We start from the raw sequence: 25,850 nt of genomic DNA on the forward strand, positions 1-25,850 counted from the left end.
AAAATGAGGGGAGAGAGAAAGAAGATAGAGAAAGCAGGGGAGTTGAAAGAACGGTCGAGAGAGCGTACAGAGAACACATAAGCTAGGGGGAGAGAGAAACGAGAGAGAGAATAGTGAGAGAGAAAGAGGGGGAGAGGAAGGAGAGAGAAAAGAGGAAGTGAAAGAGGAAGCGGGAGAGCAATAGAAAAAGACGGGGGAGAGAGAGCAAACAGGATTCAGATCTTACATCTCTCAGTTCTTGCATTTCTTATGCGTTCATTTTGTGATCTGCTGCTCCATTTACACCCCGTCCGCACATTTCTATTGTAACGCTAATCCCGTTAGTTCGCATCCAGGTCCCCTTCCCTACAAAGGATTTCTCTGCCTGTAGTGCTCCTGTACCCAATCTTGTTTCTGCCAGTAATCGTCTACTCTGCCATTTAAAACCTATCCAAGGTGCTTTTTATCTGCGCAATCTTTTCCGCTTTCAGTCCTCGCAATGGTACGTCCTCACTTGGGGTGGCTCTATAAATGAGACCAAAGCACGGACAATTAGATTTTTAAATGTTTATAAAACAAGAAGTCTATATATTTCTTGACTTGGCTCTTGGCGACACTAGGCAAAACAGTCATGAGGAGGTGAGTGAGCAAAGAAAAGTGGAAGTGATCGTGGCGTGTCTTGTTTGCGAGGGCGGGTGGTGTTATCGATGCACAAGTCAGCGGTGACAAAGGACTGAGAGAGTGGTGAGGGACTGGCGCAGGGCGGGAGTGGGTGGCGGGAGCCACCAGAGGATTGTTCGTTAGTGCGCATTGTTGTTAAGCTGGGACTGTGAGCGTGCGGGATGGAGTGTGCGTGGTGTGCAGAGGAATAAGAGGATAGCAGCCGAGGGACCAGAGAGCTTAGCCGACGAGAGGAGGTGTGTGGTACCAGTTTTCAACAGTATATTTAGGAGACTAGTGGGTGGGGGGCTTGGGTGGATGTTAACCCTGCGAGGGGTCTGAGGCATGACAGTTGTTTTACTCATCGTGTTGGTGGAAGCACATGTGCAAGAGTGTTTGAAGTTCCATCAGTTTAAAAAATGTAATAAATTGTGTGGAGTCTGTGTTGAGATTGCAGGATAAGAGCTGTGTGAGCTTAAGCTGAACTAAGTTAGCGATAACATTTGTGGGTATGAGGAGAAGGCCCAGGTGGCAACGACAGGCGAGGTGTGGGGGCTGAGTGATAGGGGTGTTGAGATGGGGTGTGAGTGCTGAGGGTGGGAGCGTCAGAGTGATGAGGTGGTAGAGGCGAGGTTTGATGGAGTAAAGCGGACTGTTTCTGCCTGCAGACCTACATGGATCTCGATGGCGGAGGTCGTCTTTTAGAAGACAGAAATCGAGTCATACAAGGCAAGAGGTGTCCTGTTATAAAATGTTACCTGTCCGTATCTCTCGTGTGTGGGTTTTTCCTTTGTATTTAAAAAAAAGCTGAGGTGGCAATTGGAGTTAGGGGGCCACCTAGTGTTGAAGTGCCATTTCCATTTGTCTCTAAGTATAGCAGAAAGGGTGGTCCTCACTCCCAATGTGAATTGTTCCGGCCCTCACTTCGATGCCTGTACAGGAATGTGTGTGTGTGTGTGTGTGTAGAACTTGATTGGAGCTCACCTGTGGCAAACTGAATTGACTGTACATAGTCTAGAAAGGCACACACATGTGTATATAAGGTCTCAGAAGTCACATTACATGTCAGGACAAAAACCAAGCCATGAAGTCCAGAAGACTCTCTGTAGACTTCCGTGATCAAGCCATGGACATTTTCAAACCATTTCTAATGAGCTGAGTGTTCCCAGGAACACAGCGGGCTCTAATTGTGAAATAGAAGAACTTTGGAACCACCAAAGACTCTTTACCAGAGTTGGCCATCCAGCCAAACTGAGTAACCTGGCACTAAGGGCCTTGCTCATGGAGGTGACCAAGAAGCCGACAGTCATTCTAGCAGAGCCTCAGAAGTCTTCTGCAGAGATGGAGATCTAAGGTGTAATTTGCCACATAACTTTCTCACTTTAACTGAAAACACCCTACCTTTACTTGCAATCATGGGCACGGGCATGTTATGTACAAACCCACATGGAAAAAGACATGGAGATGCATGTAGTTGTTTTGTGTCTTTTTCTTGATGTTTATTTAGTAGATTTGCGTTTTCTTTTAGCTGTTTTGCATCTCATTCTGGTTGTTTTATGTCTCTTTGTAGTTGATTTACATCTCTTTGTGGTCTTTTTTGTGTTTGTGGTCACTTTATGTCTCTTTTCTTCTCATTTCTTCCTATTTGTTGTCATTTTATGTCACTTTGTTGTAGTTTTTGTCTATTTTTTTTTCTATTTTTAGGTTTTTGCATTTGCTATGTAGTCATTTTTAATAGTCATTTTCTTTCTTTTTTTTTTCTTTTTTTAAAAAAAAAATCATTTTACATCTGTTTTAAGTGATTTGACATCTCTTTAAGTTTCCGTTTTATTCCTCCTCTCCTTGTTGTTGTTTTGTGTTTCTTTGACATTTTGCAGTTGAAGCCCAGGGGCCCCCTGACCATTTGGGGCCCTAGGCCAGGGCCAGCAGTAGGCTCGTCCATGCTTAGATAGTTTACAGCAGTAGAACTTTTAGTCAAGTAAAGTATCTGACTACTTTTCCCACCACACTAGAAAAGTTTTACCTTACGTTTGTTTGTTTGTTTTCGTGTAACTGCTTTGTGGGTGAGTGTGCAGCACTTGGTTGGCAGACTGTCGTTGTGGTGCAGGTTTCAGCACAGGCCGGGCCCAGTGCTGCAGGTTGTCCGGTAGGGTGCCTGCCGAGCTACAAGCATGCTGTTGATGTCAGGAGCAGAGGAGGGGAACGTGAGGAATGGCTGAAAACTGACGGTGATCTCCTGCAAGGAAACATACCAGGACAGAAAATGATTGTCCGGTATGTTTAACTGAAGATTTCACTGTCACCGGATCAGCTTCTTAGCGACGCGTTAACAGCCACCGCTAGTTTTTTTTTCGGGGGGGTTATTTAATGGGACAACGAAAACGCAAAAAACGCAAGGTAGGCTACCGCTCCTGTCGCCAGCACTGCTACTTTATTTTCATGGACTAATACGACACACAGGGGGTTGAGAAATGTTTCACAGCAAGGTAAATCGCTCGTCTTCGTCTTCTTTCTAACACTAACTAGACGTTAGCGTGGATATTTTTGGTCAGGCTCGTTAATGTACGAAGTGTTTGAACGTTACATTTTGTATTGAAAAGCGTCGGTTAGGCTTCATCTCTTCATGCCTCAACCGACCAAACCACATGAGAAGTCGACGTCCGGAATAGATTAAACCACTAACAAAGCCTCCCCTGTCCGCCTTTTTGTGTCGCTTTCACCTGAACCGACGAGGAGAAAATGCGTGTGGATTTGTTTTGGATATGTTTGTGGTGTTTCCTTCGTCCTGGTGCCACCGGTCAAGGGCAGTCGACGGCCGTTTGTTCGCCCTCATGCAGCTGCGATGAAGATGGAGGTGCAGACTGCTCCGGGAGAGGACTGACCATCGTCCCAACCGGGCTCAGCGCTTTCACCTACTACCTGTAAGTGCTAACCAACATCCACCGCGAAGTACACGCTCAAAACATGTCTGTGCACCTATACATGCCTGACCGTAAAGGCCCTGTGCATGTATGGGATGTTGTTGTATTTGCACCGCAAGTGAATGATGGACATTCACCATCACCGGGTAAACTTTTCACATACTGTATGTCTCACTAGAGGAAATACTCTGAAGATGTTAGTCAGAATGACCTGGTTAGTCAGGGCTTGTAGTCTGAGTCATTATTTGATGTGTCACAACCCAAGGTCTTCTCACAGGTCAGTTTACAACACACAGTTATAGCTACAACTGCTTACCAACTTCTCCAGTGCAGCTAAAAAGTTGCATTCCTCTCAGAAACAATATTAAACCAGCTCACAGTTGAGTTGTAACAGACATCTGTAGGGCTGAAACTAATATTATCAGGTACTTTTTACTTTTAATCTAGGGTTGCAACAGATATGATATGACCCAGAAAAGTATTAAATTCTCACATTTGAGAAGCTGCAACCAGTGAAAGTTTGGCATATTTGCTTATGAACAAAATGATTATTCATTATTCAAGTTAGTTGACGATTATCTGTCAGTCAACTAACTGATTAATTGACTAATGGTTGCAGCTCTAAATCAGTCATTTTAGAGTTGATTAGTCGATAAATTGAGCTTCAGAAAATAAATGACAACTGTTTTGATAATAGAGCAATAAATACTTTCTGGTCCCAGTGTCTGAAAAGTGCAGATTTGATTCTTTTCTTTGTCATGGTAGTAACCTGAATATTTATGGGGTTTGGTTTTATTGTCTGGATTTATAGGCAATTTGAATATTTCATGTTGGACACATTGGACATTTTTTAGACCGAACTGTTTATCAAGAAAATTATCAGAAGCTTAATAAATAATAAGAACAATTGTCAGTTGCTACATTCACTCTATAAAATGTATGAAATAGTCAAAAAAGACAGGCACAAGTTTCCAGAGCCAACGTGATGTCTATAAATTTCTTTTTTTTGGCAACTAGCAGTCCAAATTAAAAAATATATTCAATTTACAACTATATAAAACTGAGACGAGCAGCAATCTCACATTTGAGTGTCTGGAACCAGTGAATGTTTACGACTTAATGATCAGCATGGTTTGACTTAGATCTATTTGTGACCTCATCACTCCATGCACTCCCTCAAACCGTTATTTGCTACCCGTCGCCCAGCAGCAGGTTGTGTTTTCAAAGGTATTTTTCAGATATCAGAGATGTCTACTTTCTGCTAGGAATGATAAAATGTTTGTCTGGGGCTAAACCAGCTAATATTGGATTGAAAACCAGGCTATATTGGATTTAAACATTAGTTTGGCCCCTGATAAACATTTTATTTTTCAGGCAAACAGAAGATGTTTCTGGGATCACATAATCACCTTTTAATAGACAACTTACTGCTGGATCACAGGTGAAAACATAACAATTTGAACTTTACCCCTATGTTTGGGTTGGACATGCTATGCGACTGAATCATGGAGTAAAGTTCGGAGTGTTGTGCTCACAAATGGGGCTAGATTTGGGTGAGTTCTGCTGTATGGATTGTAGCCAGCACTGCCTTGTTCCCAGTGCTGTACATACATAAAATAATTAGGAGTCAAGCTTGTGCCATTGTCACATTCTCACCACAAGAGTTTAACTTCTGCTTCAAAGTAAGGGCACTGGTTTTTACAAAAAGTGGAGCTAATGGGCACCAGGCAGGTTAGATCTGCACGGAAGGGTGCAGATACAGTTGATTGCCCCATGAAGAAACTCTTCAGTTTGTTTCACAGCCACTGGGTTAATCATAAACTTAAGTAACCACCTCTGCAACAGAACTGAAAACAGCAATTTATTGTGGCTTGTTGTAGTTACTGTGCTCCCTTGAATAACAAATAGAAGGAGTTATGACATTGAGTTTACACAGGCACTTGTCTATTTAGAATGTTACTTGGTTAATAGAATAACTTGCGTTTCATTGTCGCCTTGCCTCAAAGTGTAAAGGCTTGTGCTTGTTTGGGGAAACCTCTATGTAGTTTTGCCACCTTTTAAGAATGGTGGCCCAAGCCTCACTACACCAGAACCAATATTGTGCCACTTGAAATCACCATTGTTAAGTGAGTGTTAGGTAAAGTAAACAGAGGGAGTGGATTCATATACCAGGCTGTCAAGACATGTCACGCTAGGCCTACTGCTTACAGCTGAATCTCTCGGCATACTTCTTCCTCTGGGAGAAAAAAATGCCTCAATGTATTATGGGCAGTCCGACATCTCAACATAAAACAATGTTTTCACAAAATGATATCATACCTCTTATCCCCTCTGTGCTGGCCTATTTTATGCCAAACTGGAAAACAATATGTTGTTTTCAAGATCTTCTCGTCTCACAGTCTGCTCTCGCCATGGTTATCTCAATGCTCTGTGACAAGTTTTAAACACCAACGTGCCTAATGTATTCACTTCAAACTCTTAAAAGTATGTGAAAGGTTGTTTGTCCCTCTCTCTGTCCTACTCTCATTTGTTCTCCTGGTCTCTTGAACTTTAGTTGTCCTCTCCCACTCCCTCCGTCTTTTGTATGTGAAGCACTGGGGTTAGGGATCATGATGGATTAGTGAGACATATTGCAGCTGCAAGGGCTCCTTCTCTCATGGCTAATGCACCCACAATGGCCTGCTGATGTGTAAGGGGAAAAGTCTCATATATGAGTGTTTTGTATTACAATATCTTCAACTGAGCTCATTCACATTTGTTTGCAGTTATCATGTCTTTAGAATCAATATGGTGATGTAAAGACAGTGAGGAAAAATCTAGTCGGTGCCAAAAACAGGGAGTAAGGTGTATTAATTTTAAAGATACAAACATACAGATATATACAGTTAAAATAGCAGAAACAGACAGATTCAAGGTAGTGTTTTGTAAGCATAACTATGTCCAAAGGTCAGGAAAACAACTCTTTTCAAGGCTGAGTATTTAAGGCTGTTAATTTTGCCGTTCTGTGGATTTGTACCTTTTTTACTCTAGGAAAAAAAAAAAAATGGCAACAGAAGACCATACATTGTACAATAAATCATATGACAGTGTTGGAGTGGACTCTTACCTACAGCCCACAGGGGCTTGAGTTTTGGCATCTGTAATGGAAACAGCCCTGTCACAGAAAAGCAGATGAGTGAGAAAAGAGGAGGCCCCTCAGCCAGTTACAAAGCAAACACTCCTTTTGAAGGTATGTAGTTTACCTGTCACTGAGTCTCTGCACAGGTTTCGTTTTTTGGCACAGTGTCTGCATGAACTTGTGTGCATTTTAAGGGAGCAAGAGGGAGTTATTACAGCTTACATCTCACTTGAGTTAGGCCCTTTCATAGTGTGAACAAGGTTGAGACTTACGGAAAACAGAGGGGTGGCGTCAGGGGTCTTGCACTCTGCTGGTGAAGCTAGCCGGCTTCACCACTGGTGCCCTCAATCCATTTTTAACTGAATGATACTTTTGTTCTTGGTCAGCAGAGGTGAAAGGATCCAGTCAGTGGTTCCCGCTCCCAAACAGGATGACTTGTGGATGGGGGAATATTAACGCTCTCTCCCCCTCTCTGAGTCCCCAACCCTGTCCTCCACTTATACACCTATTCCCATCCCCCCATCACATAGTTTCTAACTGCTAATGATTGCAGGTTTTCTGAATCTTGTGCCCAGTATTCAAAAATGAACTATCATCCCAAGCTGAGTTTGAAGTTTTGAGGTTTTTGACTTAAATGGTCAAAGGTCAGGGTCATAGGACTAAGACCTGTTAACAGGACATGAGAGTTTTAAAGAATGATGGGCAAATGCTCAGAAGTCAGTTTGAAACGTGCCAAATGTTCTTTATATGTAATGTTTGTCGTGTGGAGAGCACATCGACAATTCTAGACCATCTTAGGTAGTTGACATTTATTCAGTGTATAGCCCAAGACTGGAGCAGAAGGATGCTGCTAATTGTGCGTTCACCATCCATAATATAACTGTGCTGAAACTCCCATTTGTTTCTTTCAGTAATGTGACATAATAGAGATAGGTTAGCTTTTAAATGTCCTCTGTACCAAATCATGTACATATCTACGATGTATAATCTTAACTGTCTGTTCACCAATATTTGACAACATTGATTCGATTTTGAAAAAATTAGGTGGCGTAATGCTCGTCATTGCATTGTGCAGTGCAGTGTGCTGCAGCATCCATTTAATTGTTTGTTACTAGTATCTTGAACATCCTTGATTGTATGTTTTGAGAGAATTTTGATGTATTGCAGCACTGGCCTCACATAATGATGCATTATTTGTGAGGACTGACAGAGTTTTTGTGTGGATTGTAGAAATAAGTTTAGTAGAGTAGTAGCGCCTGGTTACAAAAAAGAAGGAAGGAGATTATGTTAGTCCATATTTTCAAGACGTGCAGTTTTTCTCAAAAGTGATAGAAAGTTTAGCTTCAAAAGAAAGGGAGTTTGGAAAAGTCTTGATCTTTGCTGTACAGTTAACTTTCAGAAAACGTTGAACTTGTTAAATACAGGGGGAAGAAGAGTAAGCTCTTCTACCTCTGGAAATCAGGTTTCACTTGTTCAAGAAAGAGATGATAAAGTTAAAAGAAAAACGTGAAGGAAGTGAACTTGCAATTTGCATTCGAAGATATGTAAATCCTGCTATGAATATGCAAAATCGTTGCTAGTACTATTGAAAATGATGTATTGAAATGTACTTAATACGATTATACACTATATTCTATAGATTATGTATAAGGCTCTTAAATGTAGGATTTTTTTGCAAATTTCTTAAAAAGGAAAAACTGAAATATCACATTGACATAAGTACTCAAACTCATTGCTGTGACACTTAAAATTCTGCTCCCATTTCTCGTGATCATCTTTGAAATGAACTTCTGGAAGTTCTGGATCTCCACACAGGATCTCTGGAGGTCAGCCACAGTGACCATCAGGTTCTTGGTCATCTGTCTTACCAAGGCCCCTCTGCCCTGATTGTTCAGTTTGGCCAGGCAGTCAGCTCTAGGAAGAGTCCTACTTGTTCCAAACGTCTTCAATTTAAGAATTATGGAGGCCACTGTGCTCTTGGAAACCTTCAGTGCAGCAGATTGTTTTTTGTAGCCTTCCCCAAATCTGAGCCTCAACACAATCCTGTGTCTGAGCTCTACAGGCAGATCCTTCCTCCTTATGGCTTGGATTTTGCTCTGATATGCATTATCAGCTGTGAGATGTTATATAAACCGGTGTGTGCCTTTTATGAATCATTTCCAATCAGCTGTTTTTTACCACGGGTAGACTCCAATCAAGGTGTAGAAACATCTCAAAGATGATCAAGAGAAATGGCAGGCAAGTGTCACAGCAAAGGGCTTGAATTTGATATTTTTTCATGAGGCTGCAACATAACAAAATGTTAAAAAAAAATCGAAGGGGTCTGAACACTTTCTGAATGATATGATAAAAACATGAGTAAAAGGGAAATAAAAACAGTGCTTAAATTCCCTGTGAGCAGACTGTAGAGCTGCTCCATCAGCAGACTGCCTGAGTGATCCAACAAACTGTGACAGAAACATTAATTGAGAACATGCAACAGATTCTCTATAAATGCCACACAAAGTCTCCATGAGGGAAGTTGCATTTTTTTTAAAATTGTTTTTCAAATTTTCCTTTTCAAAATCCTGATCCTGTCATACATTTATATGTCACTTGTAAGCACAGTCTATTGCCGTTTTCTGATTGGCAAGCTGTGGTAAATTAAAAGAATAAAACAGGACACATAAAGTATGTTCTGGTCAGCAGTTTAACCACCATCAGTATGCAAGGTTTATTAAACAGCAGGTAACCATAGCAACTGGTCTTCTGCTTTATGCTGCGTTATCACTGAACTTAGTTGAAATGGACCTAGCCATATGTTTAACTGACTAATGCAATTCATGTGTTATTGCATGTGTGATAATGTATAGCTCATTATCACACATGCATTTTACATTAAGTAAGGTTGTCCTCCTCGTGTAAATTTAAGGTGTTGTCTAGTGTAATGTTGTACACTAAAAGTCACTTCTACAGGCTGTGAAAAAAAGGCACTGATGACATATACTGTATGTTTCACTTTTGCTTTCACAGCAGGTCAACACACAGGAACCACTGATAATCTAAGCACAATATTCAGAAATTAAAACATTTTTTTTGTATTTTAAGTATTTTTTTTAGAGCTTTGGATGGTAGGTCATTTTCAAATTTGTCAGATGATACAGGTATAAAATATCCATTCAACTTCAGCTTCTTTTTTTTTTTTTTTTTACACAAAAAAAATTACACAAAAAGTGAAAACAAATCTCTACCAACTGATGTAAATTCATTTTAAATCCAAAATGAAAAAATATTGATTGCATAAGCTTTCCTGAACATTTTTACAATATGGTGTTACAGTGTGGTGTGGGATGGTTTTAAATGGATAAGTACAGTAGCTGTGTCTGGTTTGTATAGCCATTACACGTTGCATTAAGGCTGAAATGTTGGATTTTCGATTTATCAGACCACAGGATCTTTGTTCAAAGCGTGTCCCTTTTTTCTAGGAGTGTGTTTGTTTTGGCCACTCTGCCACACAGGCTTGATTTGTGAAGTGCTGCGCTGATTGTTGTCCTTCCGGTGAAACCTCTCATAGGAACCAATGAACTCTCTAGTTATGTTACAGTAGCTTTTGGCATTTTGGCTTATGACCTCAAAGTCTTTTCCTGCTTGTTTGGATTGGTCTGGGTAACATATGGTTTTGTCTTAGTTATGAAGCCTATTGTGCTCTTACATATCACCTCACAAAGTTTCCCAACAAGTAAGTTTTATCAGGTGGTTAAAGCGGCTGCACAGCAGTTACGCCCAGTAGTTATTAAGTGTAAATATTTAGCAACAATTAAGCTCTTTGTAAGACGTAGTTTGTGTGGTTATTCAGTGATCTGTAAATCTGTACTTGGTAAACACACTATAAACAGGCCAAGTTTGAACTTATAAAGTGCTGCTGCAACAGGCAGCTGCTCTGTGCTTCGTTGCTGTGTTTGAATTCTATGAACACTTGTTATAGGCACTGTCTTTTGTGGCGCTTTAATATGGGTTTGTTTTGTTAGAAATAATGTCAAATAAACAACAGGTTTTGCACACATCTTAAGAATAAATTTACATCAGGTTGTAGGAAGTTTCAGAGATGCAACAGATGCACAGAGATGATTGTACATGTGTTTCAGCATGGCAGAAACACAACGGTTTAAACTGTGTATTCCTGATTAAAACCCCCATATTCACATAAGCAGAAATATGCTCAGTTAGTCTTTGCACCAGATATAAGTGTATTTACTGTTAATCTCATTCATTCTGAGCACAATCACTGTCTGATTAGTCTGATTAAAACACATAATTTTAGTAGATGATTGCTACACACTGTTAAAACTGTTATTTATCACACTATACGCAGTGTTTTAATGTTTGTCTCTCTGTGTCTGTGAGTGTGTAAGCAGTGCGTATGCACCCCATTGTATCTCTACCTTCTTCATCTTTTTCTTTCTCTCTAAAGGCAGCCCCTAAAACCATATGGTAAAAAAATTTGAAATTGGGCACACTGATTGGGGACACCCCCGTGATGCTTTTCACCAAGTGTCACATCTGTGCTTTAAGAGGTCTAGCGCCACCAACAGGTCAGATTTGGAGGTATGTTCACGTATGTAACTTTTGGACCGTATGCCCGATTTTCAAAAAATGAGGTACCATTAGATTCCTTGGATAAAGCTGAGTTCAATGATTTTCCACCATATTGGATTTTATGTAAAAGTGTTTTTTCACTACTGCTCAGACAAACTTTGTCCAATCGTCACTAAAATTGGCACGGCTGATCTTCAGACCAAGCCTCACAAAAGTTAGAACATGGAAGAACTCAAGTCATATCGGAACCAATCTTTAATCAACTGACATGAAACTTGCTGTGAGTGCTTACAACCATGCCCTTGACACAATGACACAATGTTTCCATGGCAACAGTGGCCTGCTGGGCTGCTTGGCCCTCACATAGCTGCTTGCCTCTATATTGTTAGAATATGTTCTTACTATACCTTAGCAATCATATTTTCCTTTTCTCAAAGCATGTCTGTTTTTTTTCTCAGATTCTCTGCTTCCTCTGCTAAAATGAAGCCAAATGGCACATGTGATAGAAATTTACTGATACCTGTTTGTAGAAGCATTTAGGCTTGTCACCGTTTATCACATCTGCATTTTTAGTGTCCTCTTCAATCTATCTTAGCTGGGACAGGCCAGGACCTTGATGAGTAAAGCAGCCAGACACAGAGGGAGGGAGGAAGTGTGATAGAGTCGTGCAGGCCTCCCATACTCCCCAGGCTTGCATGTGGTTCAAAGCAGTCAACAGTCTGCAGAAGATTTAGTCAAACGGTTTAAAATGTGGTTAGGGATGTATCCATCTGACCATCAGTGGTGGCAGATCTGCAGCAGTGGTTGCAGAACACCACCAGAGATGTTGTCAGGGTAGGAAAAAAAAACCCCATAAGCAGGATGTTGATGGAAGTGGTGTTGTAGCTGCACAGTCTATATGGTAATTGGATAACCAGGTAAGCGGAGATGGGATATAGGTCGCTGGGATGATGAGGGTTCTGTCAGGGCCCGCCTTTTAAGGCTTCTTTATGTGTGTGTTTGTGCATGTGTGTGTGTGTGTAGTTGGGACTGCAGAGGAAGGGCAATATGATCCTTGTAGGATTCAGGGGCCCACACACAAGGTCCTAGAGAGATCTGGCAGTGAAATTCAAGATGACCAGTCGGAGAGTGAAAGGGAGGGGGGCAGGGGGTTGCTACATTTGTGAATCCCGGATGTTTTTTCAGTCTTGATATGAGCCATCTCTTTACATATGGCGTCTGGGTGGAGGAGGGGTGGGGGCTTTCTTTTGAAGCAGGTTAGTAGATTCCTACTCAAGATTAGGCATCCAGAGTTGGGTTTACTTTCACATTATAGGTCTTCTCTGCAGACCTAATGTAGCATTTTGTCCCTTACATTTCACTGCCAGTTGAAAACACACAGCACTGCTTTCCTAAAGATAACACGGCTTCAGTAGTGAGCATATACATATCAGTGTGTTTTCTTTGAAATATCATTATGAAAATGTAAACACATATTCTCATATTAGCTTTGGCGGGGAAGCAAATCAAGTCCTGTGTGCATATTTTTCATGCTGCTACATGCCTATCTTTACTTGAAGTTGGTTTGAAAACTGAAGATCCCTGCGGCTAAGAAGAAGGGTTTTTTCAAGGCTTTTTTGTCGTTGAGCTTGCACTCATGCAGGCACAGTCAAAAGAGAAAAAAATTTACCCCTTACCCTGTTGTTCGTATAGTTTACTATTACACAACTCAAAGACTTCATCATGTTACAAGCTTAATTGCACGTTTGCTGTAGTTTGGTTCATACAACAAGACCCCACACAGAGATGAATTTCTCTAAAAAAAATACAAAATCTTATACAAGTGAGTAAAACTTTTAAGATCTGTTAAGTCTGCTTACTAAAACCTTAACAAACTCTGATTCAAAGGTTTCAGTGAGCTCAGAGATTTCACTGTTTCTAACTGATATTTTTTTTGTTTCCACAGTGACCTGAGCATGAACAACATCACTGAGCTTCCAGCATATGTATTCAAGAACTTCCCCTATCTGGAAGAACTGTGAGTACATGCCCCCCCCCCCCCCCCCCCCCCCCCCCCACCCCCCCCCCCCACTCGTTAATGATGTATTTACTCTGTACAATGTTGACATGAGGGCTGGGCTTTATGATACGCACCTGGGTATTTGAGTTCGTACTGCAAAACACACAGTATAGGTGCACAACATGCCCTTATTCTGAGCCGGAGAAGATAAGCGCAGCATTACATGAGGTAACAAATCACTCGCCATTCATGAATTGAGCAAGGGCAGTTATAAAAGGTGCAGTAAAGCTCAATTAAAAAGGTGAGGTGAGACAACATGTATTGAAGCTGCAATCATGTGACATCCTGTGTGGATTTTTCCTTTTAAGGGATTATCAGGGTGGCAACAGCACATCTATGCTCTGGGGCTTTGTTGAGTGGCATACATCTAATCTCAGTGGGTGTTTGTTATTTCTTTATTCTTTAAATACTCGGCTGTGTGGCTCTGTGCTGCTGGGAGTCAGAGATAAAATCTGTCTACCTGATATCAGGTAACGTGGCCCTGAGAATGCAAACTGACCAGCGAGTGAACAGAGGTTCCAGCTCCACTCGGCCATGTTTTTTCAGCTCCCTTGCATCTTTCAGCCGGCCGAGTCTTCACCCTCTTCTTTTCCATACACCACCCCAATCTCCTTTGTCGAAAGGCAATTTACTTTTCATCACATTGTGTGGAGGAATGCAAGGCAGGAAGGAAGAGGGCAAAACAATGGTTTCCATGGCAACAAGGCTAAAAAAGCCACCCAGTCTTACTGCTACGTCTTTCTTGTCTTAGATCGTCATAATAAAGAGAGGTATTTTGATTGACATATACCCTTAGTTCATATGTGTGTTTGTTTAACCTTTTTCTGGGAACAAATCTGCAGGCTTGTCTCAGTGAACTTTGGTGGATGGCTTTTTTGCTCTGAGGCTGCAGCAGTGTCAGTGAACCAGAGCATGGGCCCTGAGGGCAAAGACAGAAAGGGAAAGAGTTGACAGAGAAAGAGAGCGGGCCATCCTCATACAGGACAGGAGCGGAGACGAGGGAGGAATATAGCTTCCTTCGTAGTCACGCAATCTCCTCTGCTCTCTTTCTTTCTTGCCAAAGGCGCAACAAAGCTCAGCAGACGTGATGACAGGTATTCTCTAACTCCTTAGCAGTTTGTTTGTATTCTTGAAAATAACCTGTGACCAATAGGCTGTCTGCATCTACAGTGAATTGTGATAATGACATCTGGGTCAGTCTTATGTTGCTTATATGTTGCATTTTGTGGACAGTGTGATTTAAAGCATTTATTGTCATTAATGTAATGTTTTTTGTTTTATAATGTTTAAATGTATTCCTCTGCAGTGGCAGTAGGCTGGTGAACAGTAATCTTAATGTGATGGCGGAGCTACAGCTATGTACTTTCACTACCCCCACAGACACACACACACACACACACACACACACACACACACACACACACTGGTGAGCTTCTTGCTAGTACATATAGATACATGGGAGGTTACCTCTTACTACCAGCTCTATGTCACTGTCCATCTTCTGAGCAGTGTCGCCTGACCCCTTGCCACGAGCCTCCCTCACACTCCCCTGTTGCATTTTTAAAATATTCTGTGAGGAAGGGCTCTTCTTCAGAATTTGAAGGTGTAGTTACTCTTAAAGGATTTTGGAGTTACAGTCTGGACTATGGACTCATTGGTTGGTTTTCATTATTCTCTACAGTACAATGAATATTATGTGTAATAATGATACAGTACCCAAGAGCCTTGGTTGCAGCTGCCATGGAGAAGCCTGACAGTGGCAATACACTTAGTCGTTGCAGCTGGGAATAAAACACAGCACTATAGCTGCTATTTTGATCCAAAATTAATTGGGTATGATTGGATTTTTCCTGCTGAAATGCAGCTTGTGAGTTGTAGTTAACTTCAACTACAAAGTAGTACACGGGCTTTTACCTTATTTGAACTAGAAACTTTAATTTCTGATTTGTTAATCTTTTGTACTGATGATTCAACCAGGAAAGTTTCATGCCTCCAACTCTAAGCTACGCAACATAGTCTCTGGGCAAAAGGAATGCAACTTTTCTATAACCGAGGCACTTTACAACTCTGAACATGGTGATATGAACATTTTCATTGACAACATGAAATGAAATTGAAATGAAGTCATAGGCTTATCGTAACAGCTACCTATACCGACAGTGATACAGAAAGGTGTGTATTGCACATGTGGGAGCATGTGAGCAAGTTGTGGGGGAGGGGTGCTTGTTTGGGTTTTGCTATAGTAGTTTCCCTTATAGAAAGTTAGTGTATTGTTACAGCAAAGTTTAAGGCCTAAATATGTTTTTTTTTTTTTTGTAAAGTTCACAAGTCATGTTTGTAGGCCTTCTGTCAGACTGCACTGCAGGGCTCTTTGTGCATCTACTCCTGACAAAAGTAGACCTGAAGGAGTGGTGTTGCACAAGGATAGGATTTAGCCTTTCCTCAGTGAGATTTAGCACATTCTTCTGTCCTCATCAAAGCCTGGGGGGACGTACTGAATTTGCTGAGAGATGCAAGAGGAGGAGAAGCTCTTTATATTGTGAAACCTGAAGGATCTGAAAGATTTGTCAAAACACCTTTGCTTGTAGAGCTTAGCAGCTTGTGACATTGACTGCAGGTTCTGGGTTCTGTGAGTTCTTGAGGAATTAAGTCATATTGAATTAACCACATTGGCTACTATCTGTTGGAAATCAACCAGAATATGTCATTTTTAATTTGTAGGCGTCCATATGCGTGCGACAACTTGTACTGTAGTCATGACTATAACTGCAGGTCTTGGAGTGAAAGTCTAATTTCAAAAAAGATGTGGAAAGACACGCTCTTGACAAATTGTGGCTCAGTAGAGACAAATGTTCACATTGATTGATTTGGTGGTATTGTGAATTGTTGAATATGTCTTTGTCTCAAAGCCAAGTCAATCTCAATTGACAGCCTCTTTAAAATGCTGGTGAGCATTCACATCCAAATATCACAGCTATAGTCAACCATACAGTAAATATGGCCTGTGACGTCCAAAATCTTTTTTTAATGTGCGTTCAGAGCAGTTAGTCTGCTGTTGGTGGCGGCCCATGATGATGAGACATATAGTTTTTTTTTGACAACAGATTGTAAATCAATCCAAAATAAATAAAATTAAAAAAACAATCAACTAAATAATTTTTTTTTAGCAAAGTAAGATGTTTTTAATTGTTTAAGCTGTCAAGCTGTTGGAAGCTTTCAATTTAGAAGCACAGAAAGACTTTATTTAACTCTTTGAAGCATTTTACAGTCTTTTTGGACTTGCCATCTTCTGTGATACTGTTTCTTGGCTGCTGAACAGGTGACTCTCCATTCATGTGGTAGATGGAAATTTATTAGTAATTTGTTGCCTTTGAAGCCAATTTTCCATCCAAATTTTCCAAAAATCTGCAAAAGAAAGTGGAGTTAAATGACTGTTTCCATCCACCACTGTGATGCAAATATTAAGAGTTGATTCATTGAAATCATCTTGTTTCTATGTTTTTATGTGCACATTGATAAATAAAAACAGGTGGATAGAAACTTATGAAAGCAGTGAACTTTCTTGCATACAAACAAAAAAACAGTTTTCAATCCGCACGAAGGGTACATGGTCTTCTAGTACAGTCAGCCTTGATTCTCAGGCTCACACCCAACAGCTCTTGTTGCAGGGAATTCAGTCTGGCCTGACTCACATTGCAGAGTGATAAATCTGTTGCTAATCTCTCAAGCCAGATAGTATACTTGGGCTCCGTGTGCCAGTCAGCCTGTCCCATGCTTATTTACACCCCTATTTCCTATACACTTCCTGTGCCGAGCAGGAAAGGGAGGTGTCCCCTCAGCCTCAAGTAATTCGTGCAGAGACTGAAGCAGCTGCCTTATGATAAATGTTTCAAGACAGAACTGTTTAAAGGAAATAACGTTAGAGTCATACACAGCTTGTATCAGCCTCAGGGCGGTGAATTATTTTTTCACTCTCTCTAAAGGGAGCATTGAATAGTGATGGTTGGGAGGCCAGGAACAGTTCTAATCTCTTGTGGGTGACAGACGAAGTGACAACAGGCCATGGCACAGACGCATGTCTTTGACACCCCAGACCCCGTGTTCAGCTTGAGAGCTGGAACCTGATCTACTAAGGCGCTGGATGTGAAGAAGTTCTCAACACTGTGTATTGCTTTCTTAATACAATATACTCTGTTTGTAACTGTATGTTCTTTTCATGCAGAAAACATGGTCTCCTGTAGCTTTTAAGAAATGCCTCAAATATAAACTTGTCCCTCTCACTCTCTCTTTCTCTCTTTCTTTCTCTCTCTTATTCAGACGACTTGCGGGGAATGACCTGTCATTCATCCACCCTGAAGCCCTGTCTGGACTGCATCAGCTCAAAGTCCTGTAAGCATACATCCTCCCTGCCACCACCACCGGTGTCAGTACACACATACACACACCACCACATACACTTATGGCTGTGACAGCGTGAAGTGTTCCACACATGGGGTGGGGGGGTAAACACTGCAGTTCGTGGTAACATTCTGGTGCTGTCAGTTATTGCTACCCTAATCATAGTCGTACAACTAACATCCACTTGGAATAGTCTAAATGCACTTTTCCATTCCTGCCCCAACTGTAAACTGTAACATCAACAGAGAATTGCATACAAGCGCTGTCTATGAATTAATTCTGCATAATTTACATCAGGCAGCACAATTATGTGCTGCACACAAAAAGCACTGCCCTGTTGATTCTGCACTGAGCCAAAAGTTTAAAGTCCTGTTGAGTCAGAGGTGAGGTCTTGGATATGAGACTGAAAACACAAACACATTGAGGCATTGTATATGCTTATATCAATTGATTTATTTGATTTTTTCACATTGTTATCGGCAACTACAGAAGTCACAACATTATAAGTTTTATTTTGACTACATGCAGTTCAAACAGCCCCATTCACATTGGATTTGGGTCAGTTATTACAAACACTAACTATATAAGGACACACAATTTATACATTGCTCTTAATGAACCACAGATGGAATACACACTAAAAACAAACAAACAAATGCTTTCATTTGATGATCAAAGTTTTCTCATCAGCTTGGCAAACACCGAAATCAGGGAAACCACTGTCCTTTCCAAAGGAATAACTGTAACCGGTGTGGCTCAACACACTCACTGTGTGTTGACTCAAATCAACACTCAGAGGAGACCTTCAGAAAGCTCACTAGTATCGTGAACAAGGAATGTACCTGTGGATTTGGGGTGGGCGATATGGCAAAAATATCATATCACGATTTTTTAAAAATAAAATCACGATTTCGATTTTATCACGATCTTAAATTGGAAAAAGAAAAACAGACAATTTAGACCAAAGAACCTTTCTAAACAGATTTTATTTCAAATAGTCGCAGTTTTGCCTGCATGTGCAAACAACGTAAAGTTTAAGGTAAACAACAACATTCTGGTTCGTCGTGTTACCACCCGACGTGCGAACGGTTTCTGTGCAAACTTTGCAGATTACATTTGCTTGCGCTTGATCAGTTGCGGAAAATCCAAACCAATTCCATATAATGGAGGTGGAATTTTTTTTAGCGACCGACTCCGTTTGGCTTTCAGCCATCGCTCTCCATGTGCTACCGCTACACACACAAACAAGGAGGCGGGTAGGAAAGTGCGTCACTGCCCGTAATTCGCTATGATTGGTCGGTCAGGTTGACGACGTCAATACGTCTGGTGTGTCGGTGCATCAGCATAGAACTGCAATTTATAGAATGTGCCCTAGACGATCCCACGATCTCTGCAGTTTGAAAGATCGTCTTCACGTTGTAATCCTTCACGATCTAATATCGGCATATCGCCCACCCCTACTGTGGATACATATTGTTTTAGGTTTGTGATGCAAAAGGAACATTGTTGATTTTGTTGAGTTGATATCATCACTTTCACCGTTTTATCTTCAGGATGCTCCAGAATAACCAGCTAAAGACTGTGCCCAGTGCAGCCCTGAAGACCCTTCATTCTCTCCAGTCTCTGTAAGTCATGTGCAAAACACTCACACACACATGCTCAGGCATATCCATGCAAACATGTTTGGGGCATTGTCAAAGAACATTTGAATAATTGTACAGGTGAGATATTTTGTTGTATTAAAATAGCTTGAGTTGGTGAAACTACAGCCTCATGGACTGAAAATTGACTGTTTTGAATTGCGGATGGAACGTGTAAATGATCAGGGTAGTAGTGGTGCGGCTGTCATTCATGTGTAAATGTAAGAAATCACTCTACTATGACAATCTCAAGTCATAATGTCACACCAGCGATGTCAGTGAGTTTTATGAATAGCCCTTGTATTCTCTTGAAGTTGCAGTTAATGAAAAAGGTATTTCGACCTGAATTCCTGGACAGGAAGATATGCTGCAATCATCAGAGCTGTTGTCAGAGACAGCACTGCAGTGTATTTACACAGCCTGCTATCCAAAGTGGAATTCATAGAGTTTGTGCCAAACTAACAACCACATTCTAGACAGTTACTCACAAAGATAATAAAGCAATAGCAGAACACTATTAATCTAATCTACTAAAGATCTAAACGTTTTGTGCTAAAAATTTGCAAAACAAATTTATGCAAAAGTTGGTATATCGGCAATAATGGAGTTTAGTTTGAGGCTACTGATTTGTCAGTGTGAATGACAGATGAGATGCACTAAAAGTATATATAGAATTGAGATCAGTACTTGGGCTTTTTGCCACATTAGGTGCATGGTTCAGTTGGTCCACCATTTTGGGCCAGACCAAACTGTCTATTAGTAAACTAAACACATTAAAGAAGTTTTGAAACTGAGTAGAACATATAGTGGGATTGCTTTTGCAGCAATCTCACCTAACTATTGGATGGATCCTCTGACTCTGGTGACATCACCAAGACGTTTGTAGTTGTGAGTAAAATGTCTCGACAACAATTGAATGGATTGCCATGAAATTTGGTACACACATTCTCGCCCCCCTCAGGATGAACTGGTGATCTTTGCCGATCATCAGGTCAATTTATTCATTTGTCCAATACTTCAGCTGTACTTTGTGTTTAGTACTAATGAATAAATAGCATGCTAACCTGTGTAAAGTCAGTCCGAAGCGCCACTGTGCCTAAGTACAGCCTCATGCATATCTCTCCAAATTACAGAAATAACACGTCGAGCCGGGGCGGCACGGTGGTGCAGTGGTTAGCGCTGTCGCCTCACAGCAAGAAGGTTCCGGGTTCGAGTCCCGGCTTGGACGCGGGGTCTTTCTGTGTGGAGTTTGCATGTTCTCCCCATGCCTGTGTGGGTTCTCTCCGGGAACTCCGGCTTCCTCCCACAGTCCAAAGACATGCAAATGGGGACTAGGCTGATTGGTTACTCCAAATTGACCATAGGTATGAATGTGAGAGTGAATGGTTGTTTGTCTCTGTGTGCCCTGCGATGGACTGGCGACCTGTCCAGGGTGTACCCCGCCTCTCGCCCGAAAGGATGCTGGGATAGGCTCCAGCCCCCCCGCGACCCTACTAGAGGATAAGCGGTAGAAAATGAATGAATGAACACGTTGAGCCACGTTATTTAAAATAAATGTCAACTCTGGAAATGCCAAACTGCATTGTGTTACGGTAAGAGTTTGTCAAACTTCAGCAACCATGTTCCTGGTCATATTGAGCATCAGATTGCTTGAACTGTTCAGAACAGATAGTTGTCATTCACCATCGTAGTTTAATTTTCCCTGTTTAATACATGGCTGCAGCCATCACTTATAGTATCTTAGATTATACCTACAGGTAACAGCAATATGACGAGGGTGAAGACTTCACTCCTGCTGCAGTGTTTGTTGTGCGCCAAGCAATAGCCCTGTGCAAATGTCAGTCACTCTAAATCAGCAGGTTTTCAATGAGCTTGTGTGTTCCTACATGTTTACTCGTAACTGTTAGCCCTCTCACAATTTCCTGCTTCGCTTGCCCTCAATCTCGACATTGTATTTCTGCGTCTACTGAATGTCAGTTTCATTGAGACCATAACATGTACATGGCTTTATTTGTACCACCTACCTCCACCACTGCGCCTTTTGAATTTGACAGACTAAAGGAGAAATGGATCCAGCTGGAGAAACGTGCTGAAAATCCAGCTTTCTGCCATTATCACTCCTCTATATCCCTCCTCGTGTCCCTTGCTTCCCCTTGTCTTTTTTTTTTTTTTTTTTTTTTTTTTTGTGCCTCTCCTCTTTCTTTTTAACAGATGTCTTTTCTCTGTGAGGGTTTTAAGGTCTGTAGCTGAAGTAATATGCTTTGGCAGAGCTAGGACTTGGTTTGTATAAAGCCTTAGAGAGCTAAATGTCAATCAAGACTGTTTTTCTTCCAGCCCAGACACTTGAGGAATTTTGAGGGAGGGCGAGACGCTCAGGGAAGGAGGATAGCATGAAAAAACAGTGCAGTGATGGTGAAACGGGCAGTTGTGCATTAATCTTTAAATTAAGAATATTTCCTTTTTTTTTTTTAAACCACCAAACTATTGGCTTCTGATTACAATTTTATCTACAGGGGTCAGTGCTCTCTAGTACATTAAAATTTCATGGGGAACACTTACACATTGGATACCCTAAATATCCACAGCATGAAACTATGCTCTATATATTATAAAATTAAAATTTTGTGAATTAACCAGTAAGAAATGGACAGTTTAATATCACATTTACCAGGGCAGCCAGATAAACATTGTGTGTCATACATTTGAAGAATGAAGAGTTTCCCTAAGTGAGCGATGACAGGTATTTCTGTATTTCCCATAAGTGTGGCTAAAAAAAAAAAAAGACAGAAAGTGAGACCATTGCAGTGGTTGCAATAATGCAGGTGTTGTGCTGCTAAGTGGTCACAAAGAGCAAGTGTAGCCACAGAGTAAAGCTCAAACCTTGGCCTGCAGTCAAGATTCAGATGTTTCTGGAGGAGTTTATAGTCTAGGAGGATGTTGACGTTGAACTGCTGCCCCTCTGCAGTGAGTTGAATGATGTGAGGTTATGCAAATGCAACTTGGGTGCTTTGGAGGTGTTCTGGGTGGGGCTAGTAACCAAACACACCAAAACGTCTATCACATATACATAAGGCTGTAGTCTTTCTATATTTATTTTATTTAAAGTAAAGATGGTAATCACTGCTCTGCCAGGACACCCTGTGTACAGCGCTGACACACACACACACACACACACAGAGAGCAGGGGCAGAGAGATTCTGCAGACTAGATGCAGAGTTGGGGAAAATATGCGTTTTAAAAAAAAAAAAACTCATCCACGGAGATCTCCTCAAAAACAAATGGATATGATTAAAATGGTAAAAACACAATAACGCAGTTTCACGTTAAAAATCTCCCTTTCTCCAACAGACACAGGACGTCAGGATGGAAAGAGTAGCCGGCTGGAAATGCTTTAATGTCCGGCACTTAGGGAAAACCCTGTCATATAGTATCAATAAAATGATCAATTCTTAAACCGGAAATACAGTTTTCCTGCAAGAATGATATGGAAATAATTGATGAAAAAAAAGTTGTTAATAATTTTGCTTTTTTATTTATGGCAGTATCAAATGTCTTAGTCATTTTAAGCATCATATTAATTGAATCAATCTGTGATTTGTAGTCGCCTGGATGCGAACCATATCACCACCGTTCCAGACGACAGTTTTGAAGGCCTTCAGCAGCTGCGCCACCTCTGGTTGGATGACAACAACCTGACGGAGGTCCCCATCAGTTCCCTGAGACACCAGGCGAACCTTCAGGCTCTGACGCTGGCACTCAACTGCATCTCGTACATACCAGACAACGCCTTCGCAAACCTCACCAGTCTAGTTGTGTTGTAAGTTATATTAAGCTACTGTACAAATGTTTACAAATTGTTTACTCAGCAATTTGCGCTGATCCCTTCAGGTGTACTAAAAAAATATTCTAATGATGGTCTCTATCAAACTGAACTAAACGCTGTTGTATGTTACGTCACTGCTACATGAAAAAATACCAAGAAGGACAGATTTTGTAAATGGGTAAGTAGTCATGTTGTAAATCAGTCCCTGGATTAAAAAAAACATATAGACAGTTACATAGTTATATACCATGGCATTTCATCAGTCAAGGCTTTTGGTGAGATATCTTTTAAAAGCCGCAGCATTTGAGTAATAAACAGTTTGATTCATTAAAGTGAGCTTCCCCAGGACAGCCTGAGCATGCGGTCTTAATAGACCTATACACTAAATAACTCAACAGGAACAACCTGCTGGTGTACTTTTTTTAAACTTTAATTAACCTGCCACACTGACTAAGAACATTCTCATGTTTACTGAAATGACCTGAGGGAGAAGCTGAGGAGGTGACGGTCACACGGTGTTGAGTAGCTCCGGATATTTCTCAAATTGAAAACCAACACATGCAAATTCCCTGCAGAGAGATTATACAGTAACAGTTTCATGTCTCTTTAGTGTCTGAGCCATGACTTGTAATGAGTGGATGGATATTTTTGGGGGGTAATTTCTGTAAGTAACCAACTCTCACTCTATCTGACTGAGTGCTAGTAAAATATGACTGGTTCTCCCCTTTAAATTAAAGAAGCTGTAATTCATAGTTGCTCATACATCATCTATATTATTCTGTCACCACAAATCAATGCAAATTACCTCTCCTTGTGTTCTGCTCTGGCTCTGAATGTATCCTCTGAGCAACTGCAAATCAGATTCACAACACAAACTTTGTACTATTTATTTCCACAGCTTACAGTCAGTAAGTCAACAAAATGGGTTGCTGCTCCTGCCTGCTGCGTTTTTGCGTGCAAAATATGCCACTGGGGTTTGAATTTGAATGTTAATGACACTCTGAAAAAGTTGCTTGATGGTAATGTAAAAATCAAGATTATGTTGTTGTTTTATGCATGGTGGGAAATGCTGAAACCTTCCATGAGAAGAACAAGTACAAATGCTGTATGTGGTGTGTTACGAATCTGAGGGATTATTCCAAACTTACATTTTTTTCCCCCTTGCTGCTGTTATAGAATCACACAAACACAAGCACACAGACACACTGAATGGTATTGCTGGAGGGTTAGTATAAACATGTCAGGATAAACAGGAAGAAAAGACCTAGAATCTATTAGGCTGGGAAAACCCTCTGCATATACACATGTAGTACACACACCTGATCAAATCACACACATCACGCAAGCTGGATTAAAACCCCGGATGAATGGGAAAGATAATTTTATATCTGTCGCAGCATGAAAACCTCAAAAATGTGCGTAAAACTGCTTTTTGCTTTTCCAGGCATCTTCACAACAACAGAATTAAAGAGATAGGAGACAACTGTTTTGCTGGACTCTTGAACCTGGAGACACTGTAAGTGGACAGTCGCACAGTGTGCATCTGTCTAAGTGTGTTTGTGCTCGTGTTTGTGTGTGCTAACAGCTCCCCCACCCACCTCTGCCCCAGTCCTCCAGACATCATTGTGTCCACTTCCTCCTTTAATTGCTCTAGGATAAATAGAGCAAAGTACATGATGCTTATCAAATCTGCCCTCCCACTGTTCACTTCCTCCTGCCACACAGCCTTACCTAATGGCAAACAGCTACTGTACAACACACAGACCTTTTACAGGAGACTGGGGATGTCCTGATCCTTTTTTTGTTTTTTATCCTAACTTCCAGTCTGATCCATTTAAAATGAAATATCTGCTGGTACTTGTGGTGATCTACTGTTTACATTTCCCTACATAACAACATGGCAGAGTGAACACTTAATTTAGTTATATTGAAATTAGTTAAGGTTTGCAATGGTGTTTTCAAGCCTATAGTGTGGTGTGTCGTGTTTTGAATAATATCTACGAAGGATCAAGGCAAAGTCCCTACTACCTATTGTGCCAAAACAATAACAAATCAATTGATTGATTAGTCGATGGGCATGAAATTAACAATATTTTTAATGATGCATTACCCTCCTGTCAATTTTCAAGCAAAAATGCCTTTTTTCTGGCTGTTCAGTTGTGAGTTTTTGCTGCTTTCCCCTGTTTCATATCATTATAAATTCGATATCGAACCAACCAATGATTGAATCCAAAAAATACATGTCAATTGTTAAAGAATTATTGTTTGTAATCCAAGCTCCATGGTTCAGTTGCTTGCAACATGTGGAGCTAAATCATTCAGTACTGCTAGCAAGTCATATATTTTGTTAATAGGATTATAACAATGCTAGTAATCTTAATTATTAACAATTGGTGTGTGACTTGGAGCTGACCACAGTCACACTTCCATTAACAATGCTTAAATGCAGACCTTTTTGTTTGCATGTACCATTAACTAGTGGCTTTAGAGGGATGGATTTGTTTCACTGTAAAGCAAAAAAAAAAAAAAAAACAGCACTGACTCTCTTTGCCTCTCTCTGTTTCTCCATAGAGATCTGAACTTCAACAACCTGATGGTTTTTCCCAAAGCAATACAGGCCCTGCCTAAACTGAAGGAGCTGTGAGTGCATTGTCCTGCTTCTGCTCTGTGTGTGTTG

The 25,850-nt window shown here is 40.9% G+C and overlaps 1 protein-coding gene across 4 annotated transcripts in view; it reads left to right on the forward strand.

Moving 5' to 3' along the window:
* Positions 1-2,843: 2,843 nt before the first annotated feature.
* Positions 2,844-25,850, forward strand: part of lgr4 (leucine rich repeat containing G protein-coupled receptor 4) — a 30,711-nt gene continuing 7,704 nt past the window's right edge. For 2 of the 4 annotated variants that reach the window (XM_022767835.1, XM_022767836.1), the window contains exons 1-7: positions 2,844-3,560; positions 13,199-13,270; positions 17,630-17,701; positions 19,264-19,335; positions 22,952-23,167; positions 24,618-24,689; positions 25,745-25,813. In XM_022767835.1, the coding sequence (XP_022623556.1) occupies positions 3,379-3,560; positions 13,199-13,270; positions 17,630-17,701; positions 19,264-19,335; positions 22,952-23,167; positions 24,618-24,689; positions 25,745-25,813 (755 nt within the window). In that variant the 5' untranslated portion in view covers positions 2,844-3,378. The remainder of the gene's footprint in view (positions 3,561-13,198; positions 13,271-17,629; positions 17,702-19,263; positions 19,336-22,951; positions 23,168-24,617; positions 24,690-25,744; positions 25,814-25,850) is intronic. The other 2 variants (XM_022767837.1, XM_022767838.1) reach the window with 2 other exon arrangements.

The sequence above is a fragment of the Seriola dumerili genome, unplaced genomic scaffold (genome assembly GCF_002260705.1).
Source record: "Seriola dumerili isolate Sdu_G_001 unplaced genomic scaffold, Sdu_1.0 BDQW01001299.1, whole genome shotgun sequence".
NCBI classification, from domain to species: domain Eukaryota; kingdom Metazoa; phylum Chordata; class Actinopteri; order Carangiformes; family Carangidae; genus Seriola; species Seriola dumerili.